Source organism: Pelodiscus sinensis, chromosome 5 (genome assembly GCF_052426305.1).
Source record: "Pelodiscus sinensis isolate ZL-2025 chromosome 5, ASM5242630v1, whole genome shotgun sequence".
NCBI classification, from domain to species: Eukaryota; Metazoa; Chordata; order Testudines; family Trionychidae; genus Pelodiscus; species Pelodiscus sinensis.
Window position 1 is genome coordinate 106,883,767 of NC_143056.1, and position 26,451 is coordinate 106,910,217.

Here is a 26,451-nt window from a genome sequence, read left to right on the forward strand (position 1 = left end):
TGTCAACAACCTAGTCTTCCTCTTAAATGAGTCCAAGTCCACCCTGGTCCCAACTCAGAGGACAGAGTTTATCGAGGCCACAATGGGTGTTAGACTCCATAATGGTAGCTTGCATTTATGTGGTTCAGCACTCCAGGTTGTGCCTGTGCCTGCTGCTGAACCCCCAGAACCCCTTCCTCTAGTTCCCAACCTGGTGGTTGCAGCCTAAGGTGGTGCAAGCAGGGCCCATTCTGCAAGCCCCAGCCCATTCTCGCCCTCACCACAGATGCTTCGGAGACAGGGTGGGGGGCATTCCTCAGCATTCCTCTCGCACAGGCTCTGGAACATTCACAACACATCTTCAGGAAGCTCTGAGTGATATGCCTCACAAGCCATGCATTCTGCACCTAGCTGCTGGGCCAGTGCGTCTCAGTGATGCACAGACACTACTGCAGTGATGTTTTATATAAATAAATAGGTTGATGCTTGCTCCTCTCCCCTGTACCAAGATGCCCTTCTCCTGTGGGACTTCTGCATATGCCATCACATCCACCTGCATACTGGGATTGCAGACCAGCCTCAGGGACTGCCTCAGCCATTCATTCAGCACTCATGACAGACGTCGCTTTGTCTTTCTTCTGCAGGGAGGTTATTCCCAAGTGGCATGCTTCTGCTTCTCCCAAAATCACAGCCAGGGCTTCCTAACAGATGCATTTCACCTGTCCTGGACAGGCCACCTCCTGTATGTGTTCCTTCTCATAAACTGGGTCCTCCTCTAGGTTCAGCAGGTGTCCCTCATCCTGGTGGCCCCAGCATGCCCCAGACAGTACTGATTCACAACACTACTGAACCTGTCAGTAGACAGACTGCTCATTGCTTCTACTCCCAGACCTGATTACCCAAGACCATGACCACCGTCAGCATCCCATCCTGGAGTGCCTCCACCTCCTGGCATGGATGCTCCATGGCTGACCGAACAGCAGTGCTCGGACCCAGTCTGTGAGGTTCTCTTGCATAGCTCAACAGGAGGTTAACCCACCACAAGTCCCTATCCCTGTCATTCTAGACTACTTCCAGAACCTACAGCATCAGGGCCTGGCCATCTCATCTGTCAGGGTCCACCTAGCAGCCATCTCCATGTCTCACCCATGGGAGGGGTAAATCAGTTTTCAGAAACCCAATGGTGGGGCAGTTCCTCAAGGGTCCAGACAGACTGTACCCCCAGGAAGAGCCAGTTTCGGAACCTGGGTCATGAACCTGGTCCTTTCTAAATGTATGGATCCCTGTTCAAGCCGCTAACAACTTATCCTTTGTCATACCTCATATGGCGGCCTTACTGGTGGCCATAACCTCAGCTGGTAAGTCTCTGAGCTCTGAGGCCACACTTTATTTTTTTAAGGACAAAGTGCAACAGTGCCCTTGTCCAGCATTCCTACCTAAGGTGGTTTGCACTTTCATATAAACCGGGATATCCGTTTACTGGTGTTCTTCCCAAAACGCAATACTAATGTTAGGGAAAGGGCTAACCCTAGATGTTAGGTGTGCCCTGGCATTTTACATTGACTACATGAGACCATTCTGTAAGTCAACACAATGCTTTATGGTGATAGCAGAAAGAATAAAGCACCTTCCCATCTTGGCCCAGTGTCTTTCATCATGGATTGTGTCGTGCATCAAGGTTTGCTATGATCTGGCCAAGGACCTGGTGCTGCCCCTGACAGCCTAATTCCACGAGGACCCAAGCTCCTTCCGCAGCATTCCTTTTGCAAGTCCCTGTCCCAGAAATCTGTGGGTCATCCATTCACACCTTCATGTCACACTATGTCATCATCCAGCAGGCAAGAGAGAATGTGGACTTTGGCAGGGCACTCCTACAGTAAGCAGCCAGGTGATCTCTGACCCCTTCCCCCCCCCCCCCCCATGGAAACTGCTGGTGATTCATCTATTGGAATATACGTGATGAATTATACAAAGAAAAAAACTGTTCCCTGCCTTTCATAACTGTTATTCTTTGAGATGTGCTGCCCATGTCCATTCCACGTCCCTCCCACCTTACCTTTGTTGAAATAATTGGGCAAGAAGAAAGTGAGAGGGCAGTGTCCTCCATATCACATTTTGAACGTACCAGACAACAGGGGCTTCACAGCGGACCCAAAAATTCTCTCACAATATAAGCAACATTAATTTTACATTAACATTTTTACCAGCTAGTACAAAATAACTTCCAGATTTTAAATATCCCTTTTAAAAATCTATTAGTCTTTGCCAAACAATGAAACAGAAAATCATCCCCCAAAATATCATTTGCTACTTTTACTACTCAGTAGCAGAATAACTTGAGAAATACTGTTATCCATTCTGAACTTGCCTGCCAACATCATCAGTAATGTTGGTGAACAGAGAGGTAATGGGCTTCTGCTGAGCTAGAAAAACATACAATCATAATGTATGTTAAACAAAGAAAGCCCTATCTTAAGATTCTGCTACAAATTATAAAAACCGTACAAAAACTTAAACACTAAATAGAATAGAAGGTAATTAACTTGGTTGTTTTAATCACTGTTACCCATCACTGGTAAACATACTAGTCTGCATGTATTTGTAATTGGCTCTGTGGCTTGTGATGTGCAACACGCTATAATCATAGCCTGTATAACATGCAAAATAGGACTGATATCCTAAGAGATTTTTCTAGTAGTGTACATAGTCTCTGTGTCCATCTTCTTTGTGGGAATATACAACCTTTTATACAAAAACTGAACAGTTTATTTCTGTTATTAAATGACTGCTGTATTCTTTCTTAATTAATGAAAACTTCATTATTATAGCTTCAGTGACATCAGATATGGAACAAAAGCTAACATTAAAGATAATTTTTATGTAAGTGACATGTTTCATACAATTAGTTTTTATGCAGGAGGTGTTATGTAAAGGGTGATCATTATAAACTTTTAAGTTCCTAACAAACCCTTCTCATTTGTTCTTACCTGTTTGTTCACATCTAAAGCTATGAACCAGACAAGCAGACAGGCTATGCTGTACAAACAGGCAAGTCTCTGTCTGAGATTTCTCTACGGTATTATTGTTTGAGTAGAACTACTGTGCTATTTAAAAAAAGAAACAAACTCTGACTAGTTTCAGATATCTCAGTAGAATCTTATTTTATCATTTATTTATACAAGAGCCTTAGCTACTACTTACTATTGGGTTTTAGTGAGCACTTTTTTACTTTTTTATTCCTTGTTATGTCTCAGGGACATGATTTTCTAAAATAACTAGATATCTTTGGTTCCTCAGTTTTTAGATGCTTCATAGATGTATGAGCAAGAAGGGGCCATTATCATTATCTAATCTGAACGACTGCATAACACAGGCCATATTATTCACCCAGTAACTTAAACACTAAACTTGAGACACTTCAAGGAGATTGGATATTCAGAAGTGCTGAGTTACTGACCTCTGAAGATTAAATGCCTTTAAGTTGCTTCAGGATGGCATTCAGAATTACTAATGTGTTTTGTTTTGTTTTGTTTTTAATCATGTGCCGCATTTCTAGCTTGTTTGGTTGAGGCACAGACTCACATAGTGAGAGAAAATATTTATTATCTAGTCCATCTCTCTGTCAGTGCAAGACTGATCTCTACTGTGTATTTATTGCTGCTTTATCTTAGATGGAGGTCATATGGCTGATTGAAGGCTCCATAGTGAACTAGAGAGAGAACTGAAATATGATCCCAGGATCTTTTAGGCACTACCAGCACCTTTGCTCTAACAACTAGACCATTAGCACGTCTGTCAAAAATGTAATTGTGGGCCATATGCCCAAAATAAGGAATATGCTTAAAATCAATGTAGGCAGGAATATTTAAATTACAAGTTTCATAAGATAATCCATGATTGTGGGTTTAAATATTGTAATTATTATTCAAACTCAAATATGGAGTACCATCATGAAGTTTAGTATTTGGATTGCTTAAGATGATATCAGTTTTAATTACAGTAAGAAATAATGGGGCAATGTGTTACGTCATGTGAAATAACAGGTACTTTCATTTGATGAGGAAAAAATCTTATCTGTTATTCCTAGTAGATAAGCTCCCAAAACAACAGGCCTGAAGCAAAGAAAGCTATAGAAAATGTGTTCACTTAGCACTTTCATTTCCATATAGCTAAATGCATATTAATTTATTTGCTAATTGTTATTCATATCGGAAGCATGTGTGGCTTTTATAGCAAACACTATTAATACATACAATGTTTCTCAGTTTGTAAACTATTACATGTTCAACTAATTTTGACCAGTGTCTCACATTGTATTACTGTACTGTAGTTTAATTTGGAGAATTTTAGTTGTGGAATTATTCCAGTTTGGGATTATTTCTTTCCAGTGTATGATATAAAAGATCTAAATGACATGTGTAAATATCTTACTTTCAAAAATATACATATGTATGCATGCTACAATGTGTGTATTCTACAAAACTCATTTGTATGTGAAAGAAATTGTTTTATAACATTTTTAATCTTTGTGAAGGTGTATGGGCAAGTCTTCGATCTAGCAATCGATTTATCAGCACTCAAACACCATTCATTGATGTTGGTGCAAGATTAGCAGGGAAAGATAACACAGCATCATACAGTAATAGTTCATTTTTGCAAAATCAACTGCTGAAACGCCAAGCTGCCTTCTACATATTCGGAGAAAAATCTCAGTTAAGGGTAATTATTCATTTCTTATTCATTACAAGAATTTTTGTTTGATGAGATTTAATTTTTTATAGATAAATTATAAAAGAATGTCCTAGGTACAGCAGATGGGTAACTTTTCTTAACATGTAAACTTTCTCAGAGATTCTAAGAGTATCCGCTATGCAGATACATCTCCACATTTTATTATCCTCTTATGTACTAGGTTGTTGTGTACAATCTGTTAATATTTAAATACAATGTAACCCAATATAAAATACAGTAATCCAACATCTATTGCCACCGATATAATGTACCCACAGAGTAACATGTTCATTTATATTTTAAAACCATTAAGTGTCGGACATAAATGCTGACAGGATTTTAAAATACGAAGTAAATCTGACAGAGAGAAAAGTTGATAAATTTGCTCTTATTTCAATAGAGCCTACTTTGGGAGTTTGCACAGTGTTGGAGGAATGGAAAGCTTTGTATGAAAAAGCAGAAAATTCCTCTACCACCCCCAGACATCTGAGGCAGATAGTAATGTTTGGAAGATTCTAGGTAGTGCCTTTATGATAGCTACTATGGTTTTTCATCCACATTTCATCATGAAAATAACTCAGGCACTCTTGCTTAAACACATACTGGTATGGTTTGCCACTCTACATCTCCTTTGCCTTGATGGCAATTCACTTTGTCTTAACATTGTCCCTGTTTCCATTCATCTAACTTGTGTACCAGCATGCAGTCCAGAGCTAAAAAGAATAGTGCTATTGAGGAAGGCCTTTTTGTTAAGCTTTGGAAAAATGTTTTCTGTTCTGATATTGAGATTTTAAATATTTGTGTTTTCTTTTAAAAAAAATACATTTTAAAGCATACAAAATCTTGAAAATTATACATTGACTATTGACCACAGCAATCAGTGATGACACACTATACATAAATCGATATAATATAGCATAAAATAAACGTAAATCTGAGGAGAACTAAAGTACATCCTATGGTATATAAAATCACTCAATCTAAAAGATTCTATGACATGAATCATATTATTCTTCAGATTTTGGATCTTTAAGACATTCATGCATGTTTTTTTAATATTGAAGCTCATAGAAATGGTCCTGATTTTAAATGTCGAAAACTGATTAATAGATTATGAGCTTCAGGGGGTCGCCGAGTTAGTCTGTACAGAAAAAACAACAAATGGTCTGGTATCACTTTATAGAGTAACAAAACACGTAGATGGTATCATGAGCTTTCGTGGACACAGCCCACTTCTTCAGATGACCGGAGTTTTGAGTTTAGCCAACTGTCATTCTGTGAGTAGAGAGCTATTGGCTTTTTCTGGTCACTTGCAAAATATTATAGAAGCTGGCAGGTCCGTAGTAAAGTTAACAGAGAACTTAATGCCATTTCTGATGTTTGTTCCCTAGATAATCTGCTTTATTCCATTAAACACAGCATTATTTTGATTAGATTAGCAGAAAAATTAGAAAAAAAAAACCTGGCCAGTGTGTCTCATTTTCACTGGTTTCCCTTTAGCTTCATTATATTTTACATTTTAGAAACATAAAGACAAGACAGAGTCTCAGATGGTGTAAATAAGCTATGCTCCATTGACTTTACTGTGGAGTTTTACCAATTTACCAATTTGAGGAGCTAGCTTAATGGATCTGGGTTTTGTTTTTTCCCAGCTTTTTCAGCCAGACCTCTGTAAGACCTCTCTACATATCAAGCATAGAGAGTTGCAGGCCCTATTTTAAGTATGTAAGAGTAGTGTCTAAAGAAAATTAATCAGACTTTTCTGTTCAAGGCCTAAAGTAATGCTTGTTAGATAAAAGGCATTTCTTTTAGTTGTATTTTCCAGGTTGTCAGGCTTCCCTTCATAATTCTCCAATCTGTTTTTAGTGAGATAATTTTATGCATAAAATCAGTAGTTTCAGTACTACTTTTTGCTAATTTACTTTCTAGCTATGTCTCAGAGGGGGAGCTGTGTTAGTCTGTATCTGCAAAAACAAATGTAAGCAGGGGCTGAACTGCTGCTTGCTATAAGCCAGCTAAAAGAAGGGGTGGGTGTGCCCATTACAATTGTTTAGCTCTGCAAGGTAATTAACTGTTAACTGTTTATATGTAAATACAGCTCAGGAGAGAATACGAGGTGTGGCTATGTAAATCCCATTCAGCCAGGGCTGATGGAGGATCAGTACTGGAATGGAATGTGGAGAGTTGTGTATAATTTGGGACTGTTGTGGGGGTCACTAATCATGCTACCCCTAAATGTGGGAACTGTAAAACATGCCACCAGTGCTTGCAGCAGAGACACCACCATCATGGTAAGAGGTCTCGGAAGAACAAGCCTCCCCCCTTCCAGAGTTGAGTGGACTGAGCTGGGGGAAAGGGTTAAAGGGCTTGAATCAGCCTGCTTCACACCTGCCAGGTGTGAGCTATAAGACTGGCCCAGCCTGCACATTTCCCCCTTTGTTTTAAGGACAGACTTAAAGCAGACTCCCTGAGGAGTCTTTTCTTTTGCGAGTCCAGTGAAAGCTGGATTCATTTGCCAGTCCAGCTGGTGGCTAAAGAGTTGAAATCACTGAGACCTGAAATCACTGGTTTGGCTGAAAGCCAGACCTATTGCAGCCAGTGAAGTGGTGGCAACCAGCGGCGTGGAGCGGCGGCAGGCGAGGAGCAGCCACCAGCGGTGTGGTGTGGCATGGAGTGGCGGCAGGCGAGGAGCGGCCACCAGCAGTGTGGTGTGGCATGGAGTGGTGGCAGGTGAGGAGCGGCCACCAGTGGTGTGGCGTGGAGCGGCGGCAGATGCCCAGTGGAGCATCTAGTGGCGTGGGACGGGACAGCTGGTGGAGCGTGGTGGAGTTTCTCATAAGGTGCCCCCTATCTATCCCACCACCCCCATTTCTACCCAGGTTAGGAGGTGAAACCCTGCGGGTCAACTTTGGGACTCTGGGTGGCATGGACCAGGAACAGAGACTTTTGGGGTGTCGGACTCTTTGGACTTCGGGCAATTCTTGGCTGGGGGGGAGGGCTTGGCTCATGTTTGGGTTATGAACTCTGTTTGTGGTGTTTTCCCCAAGTTAATGCCGTATGACTTCTCTCTCCGTTTCATTAAATGTTTCTTTCCTACACACAGACTCAGTGCTTGCGAGTGGGGAAGCATTGCCTCTCAGAGGCGCCCTGGGGTGCGTGAATTTCCCAGATTACTGGGTGGGGGCTTGAGCTGGTTCTATGTGAGATGGACCCCAAGATATTGAACCCAGCCCTGGTTACTGCCAGGCCTACCCGGCAGAAGGGTTACATTTTGGGGGCTCGTCCGGGATACACTGGGTCAGTACCCCTCGCAAGCACATGTTGAGTGACTTGCAGTTGTGGGAAATAATTGTGATTTGTATTTGAGGAAATTACTGTTTGTATCATGGCTTGTCTGTCAGGTTTGTTGGGTCCTGGCTCAGAAGCCTGTAGCTCAGAGGCAGCCACCTCAGCAGATGATTGGGCAAAAGTCCTGGGGCAAATCTTAGAGAAATGTGTGCTATCCCATGCTATGGCAAGCTCCTATTGTAAGTTAAGATTATTCCCTGGGGAAGAGGAGTTTGAACCCTGGCTAGAACACACCACTGAAATGTTAGAGCAGTGGGCTGTGCCAGACAGAGAAAAACGAAGATGTTTAGTAGACAGTCTCCGGGGCCCAGCTTTAGATGTGATTCACACCTTGAAGCTCACTAACCCTGAGGTCAGTGTAAAGGACTGCCTAGAGGCCCTCACTCACACCTTTGGGAGCATGGAGGGTCCTGAAGACAGTTTCTGTAACTTTCTCAATGCTAAGCAGCACTGGGGAGAGAAGGTCTCAGCCTATATACAGAGGTTGGAGAGGCTGCTACAGAGAGCTGTCATTAGGGGAGTAGTGACTGATGAGCAGATGGACCAAACCAGATTGGCTCAAATTGTAAGAGGAACTCCATATTACAGCCTGATTCTACTACACCTCCAGCTAAGAGAACGACAGGAACACCCCCCTACATACTTCCAACTGATAAAGGAGGTCAGAGAGGAGGAAGAAGGGCAGGCTGCCAGTGGGCTTTGGGAGGCCCAGATGACTAAGCCAACCAGCACTGCACCCCAACAAACAGTGCTGATGGTGAACACCAGAGGAGACTTTGCCCAATAAATTAAAGTCCTGACAGAATGGATTGCTGAGTTGCAGAGAGCCATTGACCAAGCAAGGATTTGCAGGGATGAGGAACCTCAGGCTGTGGTGATGCAGAAGTCAGCGCCTGGAGCTGCCATCCCACCCAGCCGAAGGAGAAGAGGATCGTTCTGCTATCGGTGTGGTCAAAATGAGCACAGGGCTGCACGTTGCCGAAGTGAGGAAAACCCCAGTTTAGTTTATGGAAAGCTGAGAATCAGTCACAAGACAGTCGGGGGACAGGGACCACCCAGACCCCCAGGATTTGACGGATTCCCCAGAAAAGACTCCTCAGGAAATCTGATTTAGGTCTGTCCTTAAAACAAAGGAGGAAAGGTCCAGGCTGGGCCAGTCTTATAGCCAGGTGTGAAGTAGGCTGACTCAAGCCCTTTAACCCTTTCCCCAAGCTCAGTCCACTCAATTCTGGAAGGGGGGAGGCTTGTTCTTTCGAGACCTCTTACCACGATGGTGATGTCTTTCCTACAAGCACTGGTGGCATGTTTTACAGTTCCCGCATTTAGGGGTAGCATGATTAGTGATCCCCACAACAGTCCCAAATTATATACAATTCTCCACATTCCATTCCAACACTGTTCCTCCATCAGTCCTGGCTGAATGGGATTTACATAGCCACACCTCGTATTCTCTCCTGAGCTGTATTTACATATCAACAGTTAACAGTTAATTACCTTGCAGAGCTAAACAATTGTAATGGGCACACCCACTCCTCCTTTTAGCTGGCTTATAGCAAGCAGCAGTTCAGCCCCTGCTTACATCATCCCCTGCTTACACAAACCAGGCACCATGAAGACTAACATTTATTTGGGCATAAACTTTCATGGGTAAAAACCACTTTGTCATTTGCATCTGAAGTGTTTTTTACCCGTGAAAGTTTATGCCCAAATAAATCTGTTAGGGCACGTCTACACAGTAGGGCTAAAGCCGAAATAAGCTACACAACTTGGGCTACATCAATTGCGTAGCTTAAGTTGAAATAGCTTTCTTCAGCTTTGGCGCTGTCTACACAGCAGGAAGTCCAAGGAAGGGCACTCTTCCTCTGACTTCCCTTACTCCTCGTACAATGAGGGTTACAGGAGACGGAGTAAAAAGTCCTTCAGCTTGACATCATGTCAACATTATGTCGAAATAACTGCTTGCTATGTGGACATGGGCTTACAGTCTTTAAGGTGCCACAGGATTCCTCATTGTTTTTTCTAACTATGGTATGTGTAATTTATACCAGACATCACTCTGTAAAAGCCACGTATATCTTCTGAATTTGTATCAATTCTGACTATCAGATATTTTCTCAGTTCTGCTGTATGTTGAGTTAAGCTTTGTATAGGTGCAGCTGATTCATCTTGCAATGGCTATTTAGATGTGTTAGCTGCCTGTAACTTTTCTGTTAATTCCTCCCCCCTCCCTCCCACCCGGAATCCATTTTTAGTTCTTCGTACTTTATTCAAGAGGTTTGATTTAGTACAAGAGAAATTGTATCTTTTGTTTAAAAAGGTTGTTTCAAAATAGCTGATGTTGGAGGAAATAAATAATAAGACATACTTCTTACCAATATATTTCACTCCCCAACCCTATGCTTAATTAGTCCACAGTTTAGGTCTAAGAGTAGATAATCTTACATGCCATCCATTAGAATATCTAGACATATCATTTCTAACAGACAACCATCTACTTTAAATTCCCTTGTTTTTGGTAACTTAAGTCAATACCTTCAAAGTTCCTGAACTTAATAAATAAAAAATATTCCCCACTCAGATTGGATCAATTACTTAAGAATTAAGCATCAAGCTCTTGAGTTCATATTTATCAAATAATAATGATACTGTAACTGTTCATAGAAGTCCAGTGTCATTTCCAAAGAGTTAGGAAGGTCTACTAAATGCCAACTTTATTCTGTTATCCACGTAAAATAGAAGTATTTAACATTCATTTTTATGGTGGATAGGGTAGTATGTTTGGGGATCATTTGGAAAGATGTTGTCAGTATCATTTTATACTAAGCAGATTATTATGCAAAAATGAAATATAAAATGTATTTGGAAGTTCTTAGCATTAAAGTGTTTTTGAAAGCATCTCTTTTCAAATGGATACTTTGGATGAAGAGTATGCTTCTCTAGTGATTAATGTGTCGGTTTTATTCATCCACAGGGCTTCAAACTTGATTTTGCTCTGAATTGTGAATTTGTTGCTGTTGAGTTCAGTGACATCCGACAGGTGAAAACTAGTTTTAAAAAACTGATGAGGGCTTGTGTTCCCAGTACTATTCCTACAGATTCTGAAATGACATTCCTTAAGGCACTGGATGAATCAGAGTGGTTCCCACAGGTAATTAATATGAAAATATATTTGCTTCTAAAAATATATTTGCAATACTGTTTACCCAGAATACATTCTGATTTTTGCTGACAGAGAAATATGTGTTGTTCTAATCCACAAACATTTCTCTTTGTTCCATGTAATTACATTGTATGAAATCAGTTATATCATTATACAGACTCTAACTATTAGTTGAATACAGCATTAGGATTTACTGATCTGAAATATATTAGGCAACTGGACATATGGAGTAATTCATTTTCCCTTATAATGTGCAATAAAATATTATCTATATTGATTGTTATGACCTTGCTTGCACACATGAATTTTTCTGTTTCCTATTAAAGGCAGATAAAAATGTAAAAGTAGAAAATTAAGTAACTATGCAAGGGGAATAATAAATTGACAATTTTAATTTAAAATACATACACAGTTCTTGGCATTTCACTACTATGTGCCAACTCTGTATTTTCATATATATTTTAATTTAATAAATAAGCTACTCTACATGGCTATGTCTACACTATAAGGTATTTTGAAATAATAACTCCCAAAATAACTATTTCAAAATAGCACATCCACACTACAAATCCTTATAGAAATAGCGCAGATTTATATGAAATTGCGCATCCACACTGATTGCAGCCTGAATCACATTTAAGGCCCCCTGGAAGCACTCTGGGCAGGGCATCAGGAGAGCAGTCACTTCCTGTGGCTCATGCTTAAAGGGGCTCCCCTCTACAGCCCTGTCTCAGACTCTTTTCCATTGCCTACCTCATTGAGGGACAGCAAACTCATACCGTGGGCTCTGATTGCCCTTGTGGATGCCACAGCATTTCCACTATGGAACTGGACATGCTGCAAAGCAGTCACTGCTCTCAGACCTCCTGCTGCAACTCCTGGTGAATTTATGCAGGCTGTCCTCATGGCACTTCAGGTACCCCGATTACCAGCTCAGAATGGGGCATCTCCTCACCCCATCTCAGGTGCTCCTTGTGCCCCATAGTCCCTTCCATCCTCTCCTGCACACCATGCACTGCTGCTTTTGGCACCAGGTGACCAGTTCTGATTGCTGGGATTGGATCGTAACGGAGCAGTGGGACGACCAGTAGTGGCTCCAGGACTTCTGGAGAACACCTTCCTGGAGCTCTGCAAGTGGCTCACCCCTGCCCTCTGGTGACAGGACACCCATATGCGATGTGCCATCCCCCTCCAGAAGCATGTTGCCATTGCACTTTGGAAGCTCGCCATGCCAGACAGCTACCGCTCCAAGGGGAACCAGTTCGGCATGAGGAGATCAATCACTGGGGCCATGCACATGCAGGTTTGACTCTCTTGCTATTGTCCTAGGAGGGTGGTGAACTACTAGATTGGTTTCCAGAGGGAAGGGGGGGGAATCTTCCTCCCTGGCAGTTTTTCAGTCACAGCTTCACAAAGCCATGGCGGAGATGGTTTAGTTGGGTTTGATCCTGCTGTGAGAGGGGCTTGGACTCGGGGAACTCCCGAGGGTTCTAGCAACCCTGTGATTCCATGTTTTTATGATTCTACAGGTGATGAAGGCCATCAATGTCATCCTGCTGTGCAGAATCATCACCCTGGGCAATGTGGAGCTTATAATCACTAGCTTTGCCAGCATGGGCTTCCCCAACTATGAGGGCCATTGATGGCACCAACATCCCCATCCTGGACCCTGACCACTAGGCCTCAGACTTCATCAATATGAAGGGGTACTTTTCCGTGGTCCTGTAGGCCCTTGTGGATCACCAGGGCCAGTTCACAGTTACGTCAGTTGGTCACGGAAGGCACACAAAATCCATGTATTCAGGAACTCCAGCCTCTTCCAGAGAATGCACTTTTTTCCCCAATCAGGGTTCGGGAGGTGGACATGCCCATCTGCATTGTGGATGACACAGCCTATGCCTTGCTCCCCTGGCTAATGAAGCCCTACATGGGACACCTGGACCCCATGAAAGAACACTTCAGTAACAGACTCCAAAGGTGCCGCATCATTGTGGAGGGTGCCTTCAGCTGCCTCAAGGGGAGGTTTCGGATCCTCCTCACCTGCCTAGACATTGGTGACTGGAATATCCCCTAGGTGGTAGTGCCTTGCTGTGTGCTCCACAACTTCTTTGAAAATAAGGGGGGGGACTTTCCTGCCACAGTGGGGGGCAGAGGCTTAACAGCTCACCAGCGCTTTTGAGCAGCTGTGCACGGGGGCTGTGCTCATCCAGGAGGCCCTGAGGGAGAGTTTTAGCTAAGGCCAGCTGTGAGACTCTCCCATGGGCTTCCCCACAAGGGGCTTCTGCATTGCCCCGTATGCCTTTCCTCTCTCTGCCCTCCCTTCCCGCCTTCCACCTCCCCTGCAGATAAAATAAACCAGACGTTTTATTTGAAACAATAAACTCAGTAATTTTTATTTGGGGAATATATAATGGGAGAGACTGGTGAAAGAACCTGAGAGGGAGGAAGAGGGGCAGAAAGGGGGGGATGAAGCACTCAGGGAGGGAGATGGGTCTGGGAGTGGCATCTGCCTTGGGTGTGTTGGGATTGCTTGGCTGCCTGAAAGGTCCCACAGCCTCATATGCACAGCCCTCGGGGGTCCGGGGGCGGGGCAAATGCAGGTGCTAGATGGACTTTGGGGGGAACAGGTGGTGGGTGCCTGCTGGACCACTCAATGACAGTGACCAGGCATTCCACAGTGGTGGTGAAAAGCCATGCACATGGTCTTGCGCTGCCAGGACAGCTGGTCCCAGATGGCGTGCCACAGCTTCCAGTCAGCACGACACTACTCCAGATTGCCAGCCTGCCCCTTCTGTTCCTGCTCAAAACTGTGTTGGAGAATATGCAGGCACTTGAGGTGTTCCTGCACTAGGTCAACATGGGATTGCCCTCACCTGCGGGTTTCTGGAGTCAGGAGGATGGTGCGGGAGGTGGTGGATGCGCCATGCTAACAGCTGTGAAAACAAGTTACAAGGGCAGTCTTGCTAGGAGACAGCGTGCATGAAGCCTAACCCTAATCTCTGAGCCGACACCGAAGGTCTCGGTTCAGACGATGGCAGTATGCTTTGAGCAAGGCCATCTGTTGCCTATACAGTGGGCACTTTCCTGCAGGGGCCCGGAAATCTAAGGGAGTCTTGCTACCCCCATGTTCCAGGGACAAGCAAGCAAGGGTGCCTGGGGGTGGGAGGGAGGAGTGGGGTGGCTTGCCTTCCCTCTGTGCCACACACACTCCAGGTCCAGCAGTGGTGGCATCCTGCAGAGAGAGAACTTCTATTCCTGGCTGCTGGAGGAGAGGAAGGAGGGTGTTCAGGGAGGTGTGTGTGAGCAGAAGAGGCCACTTGCTGGGGAGGCTGGAACTGGGGTCCTCTCCCCTTCCTCCCCCCAGCAGGTTCCCATGCAAGGGATCACTGTCCTCTGCCTCGCTGCGCTTGACTGGAAGCAGAAGCTGCCTGAGTGTGGGCATGACCCTGTGCTTTGTGGGGCACTGTTGTGTGTTTCCATGTCCCCAGCCTCCTTAGTGGTGGCTTGTCATGGGAAGGTGTCCCACCATGGAGGCTGGAGCAAGGCCAACTTGTCCAGGATCCTTGTAAGAAGGAGCAACAGTTCCTGCATGACCTCCTCATATGGCTGAGTACTCCTGACTGGCACTTCATGTGCTCCTACGTGCAGAGCTACTGTGCGAGCCCCAGGCCAAGTGAGGAGTCTTTCACAGCCCGTTGCCTCCCCTGCATGTAGGGTACGTCTAGACTACCGCGTTTTGTCGACGGAAGTTTTGTCGACAGATACTGTCGACAAAAGTTCCGTCGACAAATAGCGTCCAGACACATTGAGTTCTGTCGACAAAGCAAGCTGCTTTGTCGACAGAACTCCGTAGTCTGGACGCAATGTTACAGGCAATAACACCTTCTGTCGACAGAGTTCTGTCGACAGAAGGTGTTATGCCTCGTAAAATGAGGTATACCAGCGTCGACAAAACTGCTGAGTTCTGTCGACGTTATGTCGACAGAACTCAGCGGTAGTGTAGACGCCGGTATAGTTTTGTCGACAAAAGTCCACTTTTGTCGACAAAACTAGGTAGTCTGGACACACCCATAGATAGGGAAAGTTATGGAAATCACTTGAAATGCCTTCTCTGGCCTTGTCCGAGCCCTGGGAGACATCCTGGGATGGGGGTGCTGACTCCAGGGTGATAACTACCTCCTGGCTGGCGGGCATGGTTTCATTTCTGGCCTCGTCATCCTCCTTGTCCTCATCATCCTGGTCCACAGCCCTGCCCTCCTTGAAGCTGACAATGGCCATGACTAGGCTAGAGTCCATGACAAAGGTGGGGAGGTGACCGACCCTCCTCCCAGGATGCCATTCAGCTGCTCATAATTGCAGTATGTCTGGGGTGCCACTCCAGAGCAGGAATTCTGTTCCCTGGCCTTGGTGCAGGCTTGCCACAGTTCCTTGATTTTCATGCGTACCTGGTCTAGTGTGCGGGTGTGTCCCTTCTGGGTCAGGCTTGCAGCCATCCAGCTGTAGACATCTGTGTTCCTGCACCTGGTGTGGAGATCCTAGAGGTTTTACTCCTCACCCCCAAACCTATGAGATTCAGGATCTCTGCACCAGTCCAAGATGGTGCGCTCTTTGCCTTGGCCAGGGATTTCAGAGATGGCTGCCGGCGTGCTTATAGCCATGTGAGGCCCAGAGGGAGTGCTGGGGTCACTCATGGCAGCAGGATGCTGCAGGGTGGCATGGTGCTAGCAGGGCTCGTGTCATGCCACAAGCCTTTTTCCTTCTGTCTGCAGCTTTAAACCCTGCAGGATATGGGAAGCTATAGAGTTTTGAGGGGTGTGGACAGAGTGGCCACCAGGGCAGCTGTGAGAAGCCCTGGAGGCCAATTATTTCAAAATAATTACAGCTGAGCGACCATATTCACCCTATTTCGAAATAAGCATTATTCCTTATAGAATAAGGGTGTGTCTAGACTACATGCCTCCTTCGACGGAGGCATGTAGATTAGCCAGATCGGAAGAGGGAAATGAAGCCGCGATTAAAATAATCGCGGCTTCATTTAAATTTAAATGGCTGCCCCGATCTGCCGATCAGCTGTTTGTCGGCAGATCGGGGCAGTCTGGACGCGATGCGCCGACAAAGAAGCCTTTCTTCATCGGCACAGGTAAACCTGGTTTCACGAGGCTTACCTGTGCCGATGAAGAAAGGCTTCTTTGTCGGCGCATCGCGTCCAGACTGCCCCGATCTGCTGACAAACAGCTGATCGGCAGATCGGGGCAGCCATTTAAATTTAAATGAAGCCGCGATTATTTTAATCGCGGCTTCATTTCCCTCTTCCGATCTGGCTAATCTACATGCCTCCGTCGAAGGAGGCATGTAGTCTAGACACACCCTAAGGGGTTACTATTTCACTATAGCAAGCCCATTATTTTGAAATAGCTCTGTAGTGTAGACATGCCTTTTGTAAGCTGTTGAGTCAAACATGGGGAAGTTCTCAAATAAATGTATTTCAGTGCAATTGATATTTTCAAAAGTTATTTACTAATCTTTCTCTTTTCTTCCTCCTCTCTCTCACATTCACACAGAGATTAACCAAATAAAAATATGATTAGGGATGTGTTTTGCAGGATTCAAGTGAGTGGGGAATGTAAACAATGTATCTCTTTGTAAATCATAATAAATATGAGCATTTTTGGACAACTGGATGTTTGGTTGAGAAGCTATTGTTTAACAAATACTCATAGGAATATAATAAAACATCCTGTTTGTTATGATAGCCTCTTAAGGAGAACACTTGCAATAAACAGAGTAAATAATAACTCCGGAAATTACACACTAAGGACCAAGTTTTTGCCTGTCCTGTGTTGCAGTGCAGGGGATGTCTTCTCCCTTCTTACTGCCTGGTCTTTATCTTCCATGCACTGGAAGACTGGAGGCTTCATAGATGTGCTGTGTCCATCCCCTTGCTCAGAAGGCTGAGAATGTGGGAATGGGGGTAAGGATGGAGCTTTGCCTTCTCCACCTAGCCATCATGCTCAGTATCATAGGCTAGGTCTACACTACAGAGTTTTTGCACAAAAACTCGTAGAGTGTCCACACTTTAAGTACGTTTTTGCACAAGTAAAATGACAACAGAGGGGTTTTTGCGGTGTAGGTATTTCTCCTTCTACGAGGAATAACTCCTTTTTGCGCAAAAAAAGGTGTGTGGATGGGCAAGAGGGGTTTTTTGCACAAAAACAGGAAAGAGGAAAAAGCATAGGTGCCCTGGTGGCAATTCTGTGGATAGCAATCAGCACTTTCTTTCGAGAGAGCATCCATGCAGTCTGGACGCTTTCTCTTGCACAAAAGCACATTGCTTTTTCAATGCACTTTTGGGGTACGTCTAGACTACATGCCTCCGTCGACGGAGGCATGTAGATTAGCCAGATCGGCAGAGGGAAATGATCGCGGCTTCATTTAAATTTAAATGGCTGCCCCGCTCTGCCGATCAGCTGTTTGTCGGCAGATCGGGGCAGTCTGGACGCGACGCGCCGACAAAGAAGCCTTTCTTGATCGGCACAGGTATGCCTTTGTCTGACAACAGGTTTTTTTTTTAAGAAAATATTAAAAAATATTCCTCATAAAAAAACATTATTGTTTGGTGTACTGTGGTCTCAAAAAGTTTGAGAAACAATGCTCTAGAAGCACAGCAACCATGAGCTTCCCTTTCTTTGAACTAGATCATAATGTCACGCATTGGCCCTAATGAAATTCAAAGACATTTTCATGGTGCTAATCCCAAATCCTGTACAATATGATTATAAATACAAACTGGAAAGACAAGATGAGTTTATATTTAATTTGCCATTTTTTATCATGTCTATGAGATAACGTAGATCTTCATCCTGTAGATTTGTTTTTAGTATACAGGATTTCCCTCTGCTGTAGAAGAAACAAATAAATTGGAGAAAGTCCAGCAGAGGGCAACCAAAACAGGTCTGAAACATTTGACCTACGGGAAGCTGGGGGATTTAGGCTTATTTAGTCTGCAGAAGAGAAGAGTGAGGGGGGATTTAATAGCAGCCCTCAGCTTCATGAAGGGAGGTTCCAAAGAGGATAGAGAAAGGCTGTTCACAGTAGTGACAGATGGCAGAACAAGGAGCAATGGTCTCAAGTTACAGTGCGGGAGGTCTAGGTTGGATATTAGGAAAAACTATTTCATTAGGGGTATGTCTACAGTGCATTCCTTTTTTGAGAGAGGAATGCAAATGCAGCCAAGCAAAATTGCAAATGAAGTGCGGATTTGAATTTCCCATTCTTCATTTGCATAATGGCATCCGGGCACTTTTTTGAAATACAGGCAGTCCCCGGGTTACGTACAAGATAGGGACTGTAGGTTTGTTCTTAAGTTGAATCTGTATGTAAGTCGGAACTGGCATCCAGATTCAGCCGCTGCTGAAACTGACTGCCAGTTCTGACTTACATACAGAATCAACTTAAGAACCCCAAGCGTCCCCAAGTCAGCTGCTGCTGAAACTGATCAGCAGCTGATTCCAGGAAGCCCGGGGCAGAGCAGCTCTGCCTCGGGCTTCCTGTAGTCAGCGCTGGTCAGTTTCAGCAGCGGCTAAATCAGGACGCCTGAGGTAGAGCAGCTGGGGTGCTGCTGGGTTGCTCCAGTAGCGCCTGTGCTGCCCCGCTGCCCGAGCCCCTCCGCGGCTTTGCTCCGCGTCTTCCTGGTCTGCAGACCAGGGAGACGCGGAGAAAGCCCCAGAGTACACGGGTGGCAGGACCGCGAGGTCCCGCAGTCCGTGTACTCCGGGGCAGCCCCGTTCGTAACTGCGGATCCGACATAAGTCGGATCCGTGTAAGTCGGGGACTGCCTGTACTGAGTTCCTACTAATTTTGAATAATTATTCAAATCCTGTAGAGAGGCTTTGGATGACTCCTTCCCAATCCTACCCAAACAAATGCATTTCTAATTAAGAATATAAGAACAAGCCATACTGGGTCACACCAAAGGTCTATCTAACCCAGTGTCCTGTCTTCTGACAGTGGCCAATGCCAGGTGCCGTGTCCCAGAGGGAATGAACAGAACAGGTAACCCTGAGGTAGTCCTTCCTTGTCACCCATTCCCAGCCTCTGACAGAGTTAGGGACACCATTCCTACACACCCTTCCTTAAACCTGTTTTGAGAGGAACTGAGGAAAAGGCAGCGGTAAGTGCTAGGTAATTACTACCTAGCAAGCAAACATCTGCACACATACAACTATTAAGGAAGCGTAGGGGCTCACGGTCAAACTTGCTCTCAATTGCGAGGATTCGTATCCAGGCACTGCTGCAGGACCAAGGACCTCTGCTCCTGGCATTATGCACAGGGGCAGGGAAATTCCCCAGTCAATGGTGCCGCGAGGAGAATGGACAGGGGCAAGGCAGACCTGTGCGGAAGGGTGGAGGGGGAGCGGGCAGACTCAGATGCAGTAAGCGCCGGCGAGAGCTGGAGACGCGGGCAGGGCGGAGAGACAGAGCTGGTGTCCCTGTGCTCAAAGCGCGGGGGAGGAAGCGGGGGGGGTGTTAAAAACGCTTCTTCGCCAGCAGCAGCAGCTGGTCCCAGCAACCTGGCTCGCGGGGCAGGGGGCTGCTGCCCTTGTCCAGGCTGCCTCGCGCTCTCGGGGCACTGGTCCCCGGGCCTTACACGTGGCAGTCCCCTCGCTCCGGGCGGGACTCTGCGGGGGGCCGGCCATGCTGTTGCTCCCGGCGCGCCTCGCATGAGAGGGAGCAGGCAGGCAACTGCTGCCGGCCGGTGGGCTGCCCGCGGCGCAGACCCAGGAGCGGAGGCGGCCGCGGCGGCTCCGCTTGTTGCAGTGCTCTGGGCGGGGCTGCCCCCGGGAAAAGGGCTGGAAGCCCGGCTCTGAGGTCGCTGCTTCAGCTCCCCCCCCCCCAACCCACCCCCGGGAGAGGCGCCCCCACCTGGCGGAGCTGGGAGGAGCCCACAGCCGGGCTGCTGGGTCCTGGTGACAGCCCCGCTGCTGCAGCTTTTCTTGTCGGGGAGTACACGGGCGGCGGGACCGCGCGGTCCCGCAGTCCGTGTTCGTAACTGCGGATCCGACGTAAGTCGGATCCGCGTAAGTCGGGGACTGCCTGTATCCTATTTTGAAAAAAACAGGGTCTAAATGGGGTTATTTCAGAAAAAAAATCCTTCTTTTGAAATAACCCTTACTCCTCAAAAAATAAAGTTTGAGAGTTATTTCAAAAGAAGGGTTTTTATTCAAAATAACCCCATCTAGACTGTGGGAAATTCAAATCCGTGCTTCATTTGCAATTTTGCTTGGCTGCATTTGCATTCCTCTCTCAAAAGAGGAATGCAGTGTAGACTTACCCCAGGAGAGTAGTGAAACACTGGAATGGGTTACCTAGGAAGGTGATAGAATCTCCATCCTTGGAAGTTTTTAAGTCTCAGCTTGATAAAACCCTGGCTGGAATGATTTACTTGGGGTTGGCTTTGCTTTGGGCAGAGGGCTGAATTCCATGACCTCCTGAGGTCTCTTCCAGCCCTAGGATTCTATGGAATTACATAGTTTGTATTTTAATATTGTTTTAAAAGGTTAAATGCTTACTTAAATGGAAGTACATAGATAAAATGAAATGTACTACAGTATTTTATTATGGTAGCATTAAGTGAAAAAGATTCAAATTAAGAAATGTAAAGTAATAGTGTACTTTTTATTTAAATGTTTTCAGCTTGCCACGTGACTTCTTGTATTTGAAAGATAATGTAGGCTTCTAGAGTGCTACCCTACTGCTTGTTATTTGTATCTATTAAAGTTACAGGGAAATGAGTTGGAAATATTTTCTAAATCCTTAAATGAATATGTGAGCGATCAAAGAAGTTGGGGATTCATAATGGGGATTAATGTACTTCTTAGACCTCTTTGAGTGATTCTGTACTTCTATTCCACTTCTATTCTATTCTGTTCCATAACAGGGGTCAGGAAACTCAGGCTCAGGGGCCAGAGGTAGTCCCCAGCTTGCCAGAATCTGACCCCGAGGCTTGGGGCTCCCCCCAGCATTGGGGATCCTGTGCTAGTGCTCCAGCACTGATCCTCACTGTATCCTTGTGGCCCTGGAGCACACAAACTCTATTAGCCTCGGCCCCCTTAGGCTCTGGTATGAGAGGGGGATATGTTGAGTGTCTTTCTCCTTCTCAGTCAGGGAGCCACTTCAGTGAGGGTTTGAGGGTTTTTTTGTTTTGCTTCTCACTTGTGCATGGCCTCCCACTGATTTTCCTGTGGGTCAGTAACCCTGGCCCAAACAAGGTTCCCTACTCCTGCTCTGTAGGTATGTGCACTGTGTCGAGAGGTTTTTCCCAGAAGTACTTAATGGGGCGGCCATGCATGAAACCTTCCTTCCCTTGTTCCCAGAGCTAAGGCTGTAGATGGGCCATCTCCATCAGTTCCTTCTTACTGTCAGTGGTTGGAGCACATTTTTCTGCATTTAGTGCATCCTCTTATTATAGAAAACAAAAAGCCTTTATGTACTTTGTGAGGTTGTTTAATGGCACTCATCCATCCCTTTGAAAATGTCTTTATTTTCAATTTCACTTTGTTTCCCCTTCAAATTAGGGGGCCTCCAGCCCTTCCCAGTTCCCCCTGGTGGCCACTCTGGGCCAAACCAGGAAAACTCCTCTCTTCTCCCCCAGCCCCGGGGCCCTTAAAGGGGTAGACTCTGGCCAGACGGCACTTGCCAGAGCCAGGCCTGCCAGTAATCTCTGCCCTGACCTAGTGACGCCAGGATGAGCCAGGCAGCCAGTGACAGCCAGCTGTCCCTCGCCCAGTCCCCCAGCACCCAGGGGCCAGCCAGGGGCCATAGATGGCGCGCACCCTCCTGGATTAGTGCGGAGGTCATTGACCTCATTGAGGTTTGGGGGCAGGCCACCAACGTCCATGATCTCCGCACTAGGCGGAGGAACATGGCCGTCTACGGCCACATAGCGGCCACCATGGCCCGAAAGGGACACAGGCGCATCCAGGAGCAGGTGCACCTGAAAGTCAAAGAGCTGTGGCAGGCGTACACCAGGGGCAGCGCCGCAGCAGGGGCTGCCACCTGCCCCTACTTCTCTGTCGTCAACCAACTCCTGGGAGGCGGGGCGGTCTATGCCAGCCTGGGAAGCAGCGAGCCAGGACTGGAGGGCCCTGATCCGGGCACACCGGAGGGGGCCACCACCAACTGTTCTGGCACCAGAGTCGGCAGGGTCGTCCAGGGAGGCCATACTGGGTAAGTGACAGCACTGTCCCCTGCCCAGGGGGGAGGCAGGGAGAGAGACCAGGGACCACACGTGTGAGCCATGCCTCCCACGGATCACGCAGCCACCTGTGCACATGCGAGCACGTGCCATGCCACCCTTGGGCAGGTGGCTCCAGCTGCCTGACACCCAGGGGCCATGGCCCAATAAACACATGCATTTGTGAAGAGACCTGACATGCTCCTGACCCCAGGGCAGGACCCAGCAGGACGCTCTCCCTTCACATGCCCCCTCTACACAGAGGCAGGGGACATCTCCCCCCTGCCTGGCCACACTATACACGGCACAGGGGCATGGGTGCAGTCTTGGGGCAGCTCCCAGTCCCGGGGAGAGCCAGACATCCTGACCATGGCCTCTGTGCTAGCACAGCAGCTTTGACGGTGCAGGGCATGGTCGCCCTCATGTTGCGGGGGGGGAGGCTAGGCATCATCCACTGTGTCCCCAGGGAGAACTGACCACTTCTCTTCTTTCTCTACAGCTGCACCAGCTGCTCATGCACCACCCCGCCCAGGACATGTGCCCGCACTCGTGGCCTGCTCTGGACCACCACCACGTGGCAGGAGTACTGAGACCACCACCTGGAGGCCCTGCAAGCCCTGCACCGCACCGTCCAGGCCTGGATGCTGGAGGACCTGAGCTCCGCTGGAAGCAGCTTGCGGAGGACTGAGCGAGGAACTGTCACCTACTGGCCCTGCTGCAGAGCATGGTGCCCTGTGCTTCCCCTACTCCTTTTTCCCCTTGCTTCCCCCTTCCAGCTCCGTCCTCACAGTTTTCCCCCTCCCCTCTCCCACCTTCTCTCCTGCCCTTTCCCACCTCCTTTCCCCATCTCCCCACAGTTTCATTCCCCCTCCCCAGTTGTGTTCAATAAAGAGAGTATTTTTGAAAATACGTGTATTTTATTTGACATCAGGAAGGGGGGGCTAGGGAAGGGTAAGTGGAAGGAGGAAAGGGAGGAATGGGGCACAAGACCTCGGTGGGGCAGACCGGGGAGACTGTTAGCACTCCTCAGGGTGGAAGCTCTCCCGCAGGGCCCCCTGGATCCTGACAGCCCCTTGATGGTCCTCCTGGATGGCAGCCTGCAGACAGTGCAGCCAGGCTGCCAGCAACGTGTCCACGAGACGCAGCAGAGTCCCTAGGGGCAGGTCTGGTTCCATGTTGCACAGTGCCATAGTGCCCCTAGTGAGGGCAAGCAGAGCACGCCGAGACACAAATGCTTTGCTGTCCCTCAGCGAGGTAGACCAGCAAGCAAAGAAACTTGAGAACTGTATGTCCAAGATGGGGGTTGGGTCCCTTTAAGCACAGACCTCTGCTAGCCTGAGGTAGCAGCCCCACACACTAAGTCCAACCCTGATGCCCTGCTGGTACTGGTTCCGGCGAGCCTTACCTTTGATTCAGGGTCCACTCAATGTGGATGTGCTATTTTGAATTAGAAAAACGCTATTTTGAATTAGATTTTGTGTTAAGCTAATTCGAAATAACGCTGTAGTGTAGACATGCCCAGGAGGAGTAACAGTTAATCCAAACTAAGGACTTAGTTCGGATTAACTTCTGACTGCTGCGTGTAGTCAGTTCGAACTAAGGGGATTTAAAAATGGCGCCCGCCTAGGAACTTGCAAATGAAGCCCGGGATATTTAAATCCTGGGCTTCATTTGCAAGTTCAAATGCCTACATTAGCCACCCTAGTTCGAACTAGGGGGCTAGTGTAGACATACCCACGGGTAGTATAAAGGATGCTTACTCAATAAAATGGTAACATCTTATTAAATAGAAAATTAAGATTATTATATTGCAGTATGTTTCACTATTGTAATAATTATTGTTTTATGTCTGATATTTACTTGATAAGGATTTGTAAACCTGTTAAAATTTCCTAAATAATTCAATATTTATTAATATATATAATATATATTTAATATTCATAGTTTATATTGTGAATGGTATAAAATGATACACTAAATATTTGACAATATTAACAGCTTAATTCTGCACTCTAATATATTTCTTATTTTTTATATTATGTAGCTTCACAGGATAATGCAGTTAGGTGTGGTCATATCAGAGCTCCTTGAAAATGGTTCTTCAGTTATGGTTTGTTTGGAAGATGGTTGGGATATTACTGCACAGGTAAGCTGCTATTACAAATATGTGGATGGTGGGAGCTGGTAAACACCAAACATTAGATTGTGGCCAAGTAGATATAATTTTATTATAACTTTAAACAAACTCCCTCTTGGCAGCAAAGAAAAGGCGAAGGTACCTAGGTCTGTCACGATTCTTCATCCATTTTGATTGTCAAATCTAAAATAAGCACTCAAAATAATATCCAAAACAAGCACTCGTGGTTCTGATAACCCTACACAGTTCAAGGGCCTAACCAAGAGTGGACTAATACATGAATAGCAAATATTCATCATGAGAACTTTGCTTATCTTAGTGGTTGAAACACATTTTGGCACAGAAGGTGAGTTGATGGACATTATGCCCTTATCTCAACCACTGTGTGATTGAGAGACTCTTTCCCATATACACACAGTGCCTACGTCTACACTGGTATGATTTTCCGGAAATGCTTTTAACGGAAAAGGTTTTCCGTTAAAAGTATTTCCGGAAAAGTGCGTCTAGATTGGCAGGACGCTTTTCCGGAAAAGCACTTTTTCCGGAAAAGCGCCCGTGGCCAATCTAGACGCGCTTTTCCGCAAAAAAGCCCCGATCGTCATTTTCGCGATCAGGGCTTTTTTGAGGAAAACACTACTCTGCTGTCTACACTGACCCTTTTCCGGAACAGTTTTCCGGAAAAAGACTTTTGCCCGAACGGGAGCAGCATAGTTTTTCTGGAAAAGCACTGATGATTTTACATTAGATCGTCAGTGCTTTTCCGGAAATTCAAGTGGCCAGTGTAGACAGCTGGCAAGTTTTTCCGGAAAAGCGGCTGATTTTCCAGAATAACTTGCCAGTGTAGACACAGCCATACAGTTCTGACCTTGTAACATCTGCTCCCAGGGCAAATTACCAAAGTATAGATCTTGTGAAACAAACCATACATTATATGAAAAGCAGCAGCTGAGCTCGTTGCATGAGTAGATTGTGCCTGCGTAAATGCATTATAATCCAAATGGTACGTACAGCAAATCAATAATTCCATCACATCATTTGAGAACCTAACTCATAGCGCCATACAAACAAAAGCACAACTGAATAGGGATGTTAATGGTTAACTGGCAAGCTAGTGAGATCTGGAGCAGCCATTGCCCTTGGCGGGCAGGAGGCTGCTCCAACCCCACGGGGCTTGCTGCAGGCAGGGGGACCACTCCAACCCAGTTAATCCATTAACCACTTAAACTTAACATTTAACTGGTTAACTAATTAAACTGGATTTTACATCCCTACAAATGAAATGTAACAATGTCCAAGTAACCAGTTTTAAATTACCAAGGAGGAACGGGGGGGGGGGGGGTATAAGTATAGACAGAGCAGGAAGAGGGACGTTTTGGCTCAGTGCAGCCTTTCAGAGCCCCACTACCTGGTATCTGATAAAGGAAGGGCTACAGCTACATGGCATCAGAAGGAATAATCCCCCACCTTCCAGGTCCTCTTCTACAATCCTTTGCCAGCTGAGATGGCCAGCACCAGTTTTCTAAATGTTTGTCATTCTTGTCTGATAATGTATGTTTTAAATTAAAAATTAATTAAAATTTGGCAAATATTGTAATGACTTCCAAAATCTGTAGTCACTCAGATTTGCGCCCCTCCTCTCCTCAACCCGCCACTCCCACCATATACTCCCTATTCAATAAAACCTCAGTTTAGTTGAAGCTCTGAAATGAAACTTTCTCTTATCCAAATTTGGATTATTTCTGCCATTGTAAATCATTTATCTAGTAGGGATGTAAAAGAGTAATCCAATAGTTGACTACCCAATAAGCCTAGGCTTATCAGGTAGTCGAGTCAACTACGCATTTCCCCCTCCCCTTTACTGCC

At 46.0% G+C, this 26,451-nt stretch overlaps 1 protein-coding gene across 11 annotated transcripts in view; it reads left to right on the plus strand.

Moving 5' to 3' along the window:
- The window catches only part of SBF2 (SET binding factor 2), a 639,223-nt gene that overhangs the window by 561,248 nt on the left and 51,524 nt on the right, over nucleotides 1–26,451 (plus strand). For 10 of the 11 annotated variants that reach the window (XM_006129312.5, XM_006129315.5, XM_006129314.5 and 7 more), the window contains 3 exons: nucleotides 4,514–4,698; nucleotides 11,030–11,206; nucleotides 24,496–24,597. In XM_006129312.5, coding sequence (XP_006129374.2) covers nucleotides 4,514–4,698; nucleotides 11,030–11,206; nucleotides 24,496–24,597 — 464 coding nt within the window. Of the gene's footprint in view, nucleotides 1–4,513; nucleotides 4,699–11,029; nucleotides 11,207–12,380; nucleotides 12,522–12,747; nucleotides 13,613–24,495; nucleotides 24,598–26,451 lie in introns of those variants that run through there. The other variant, XM_025187865.3, reaches the window with a different exon arrangement.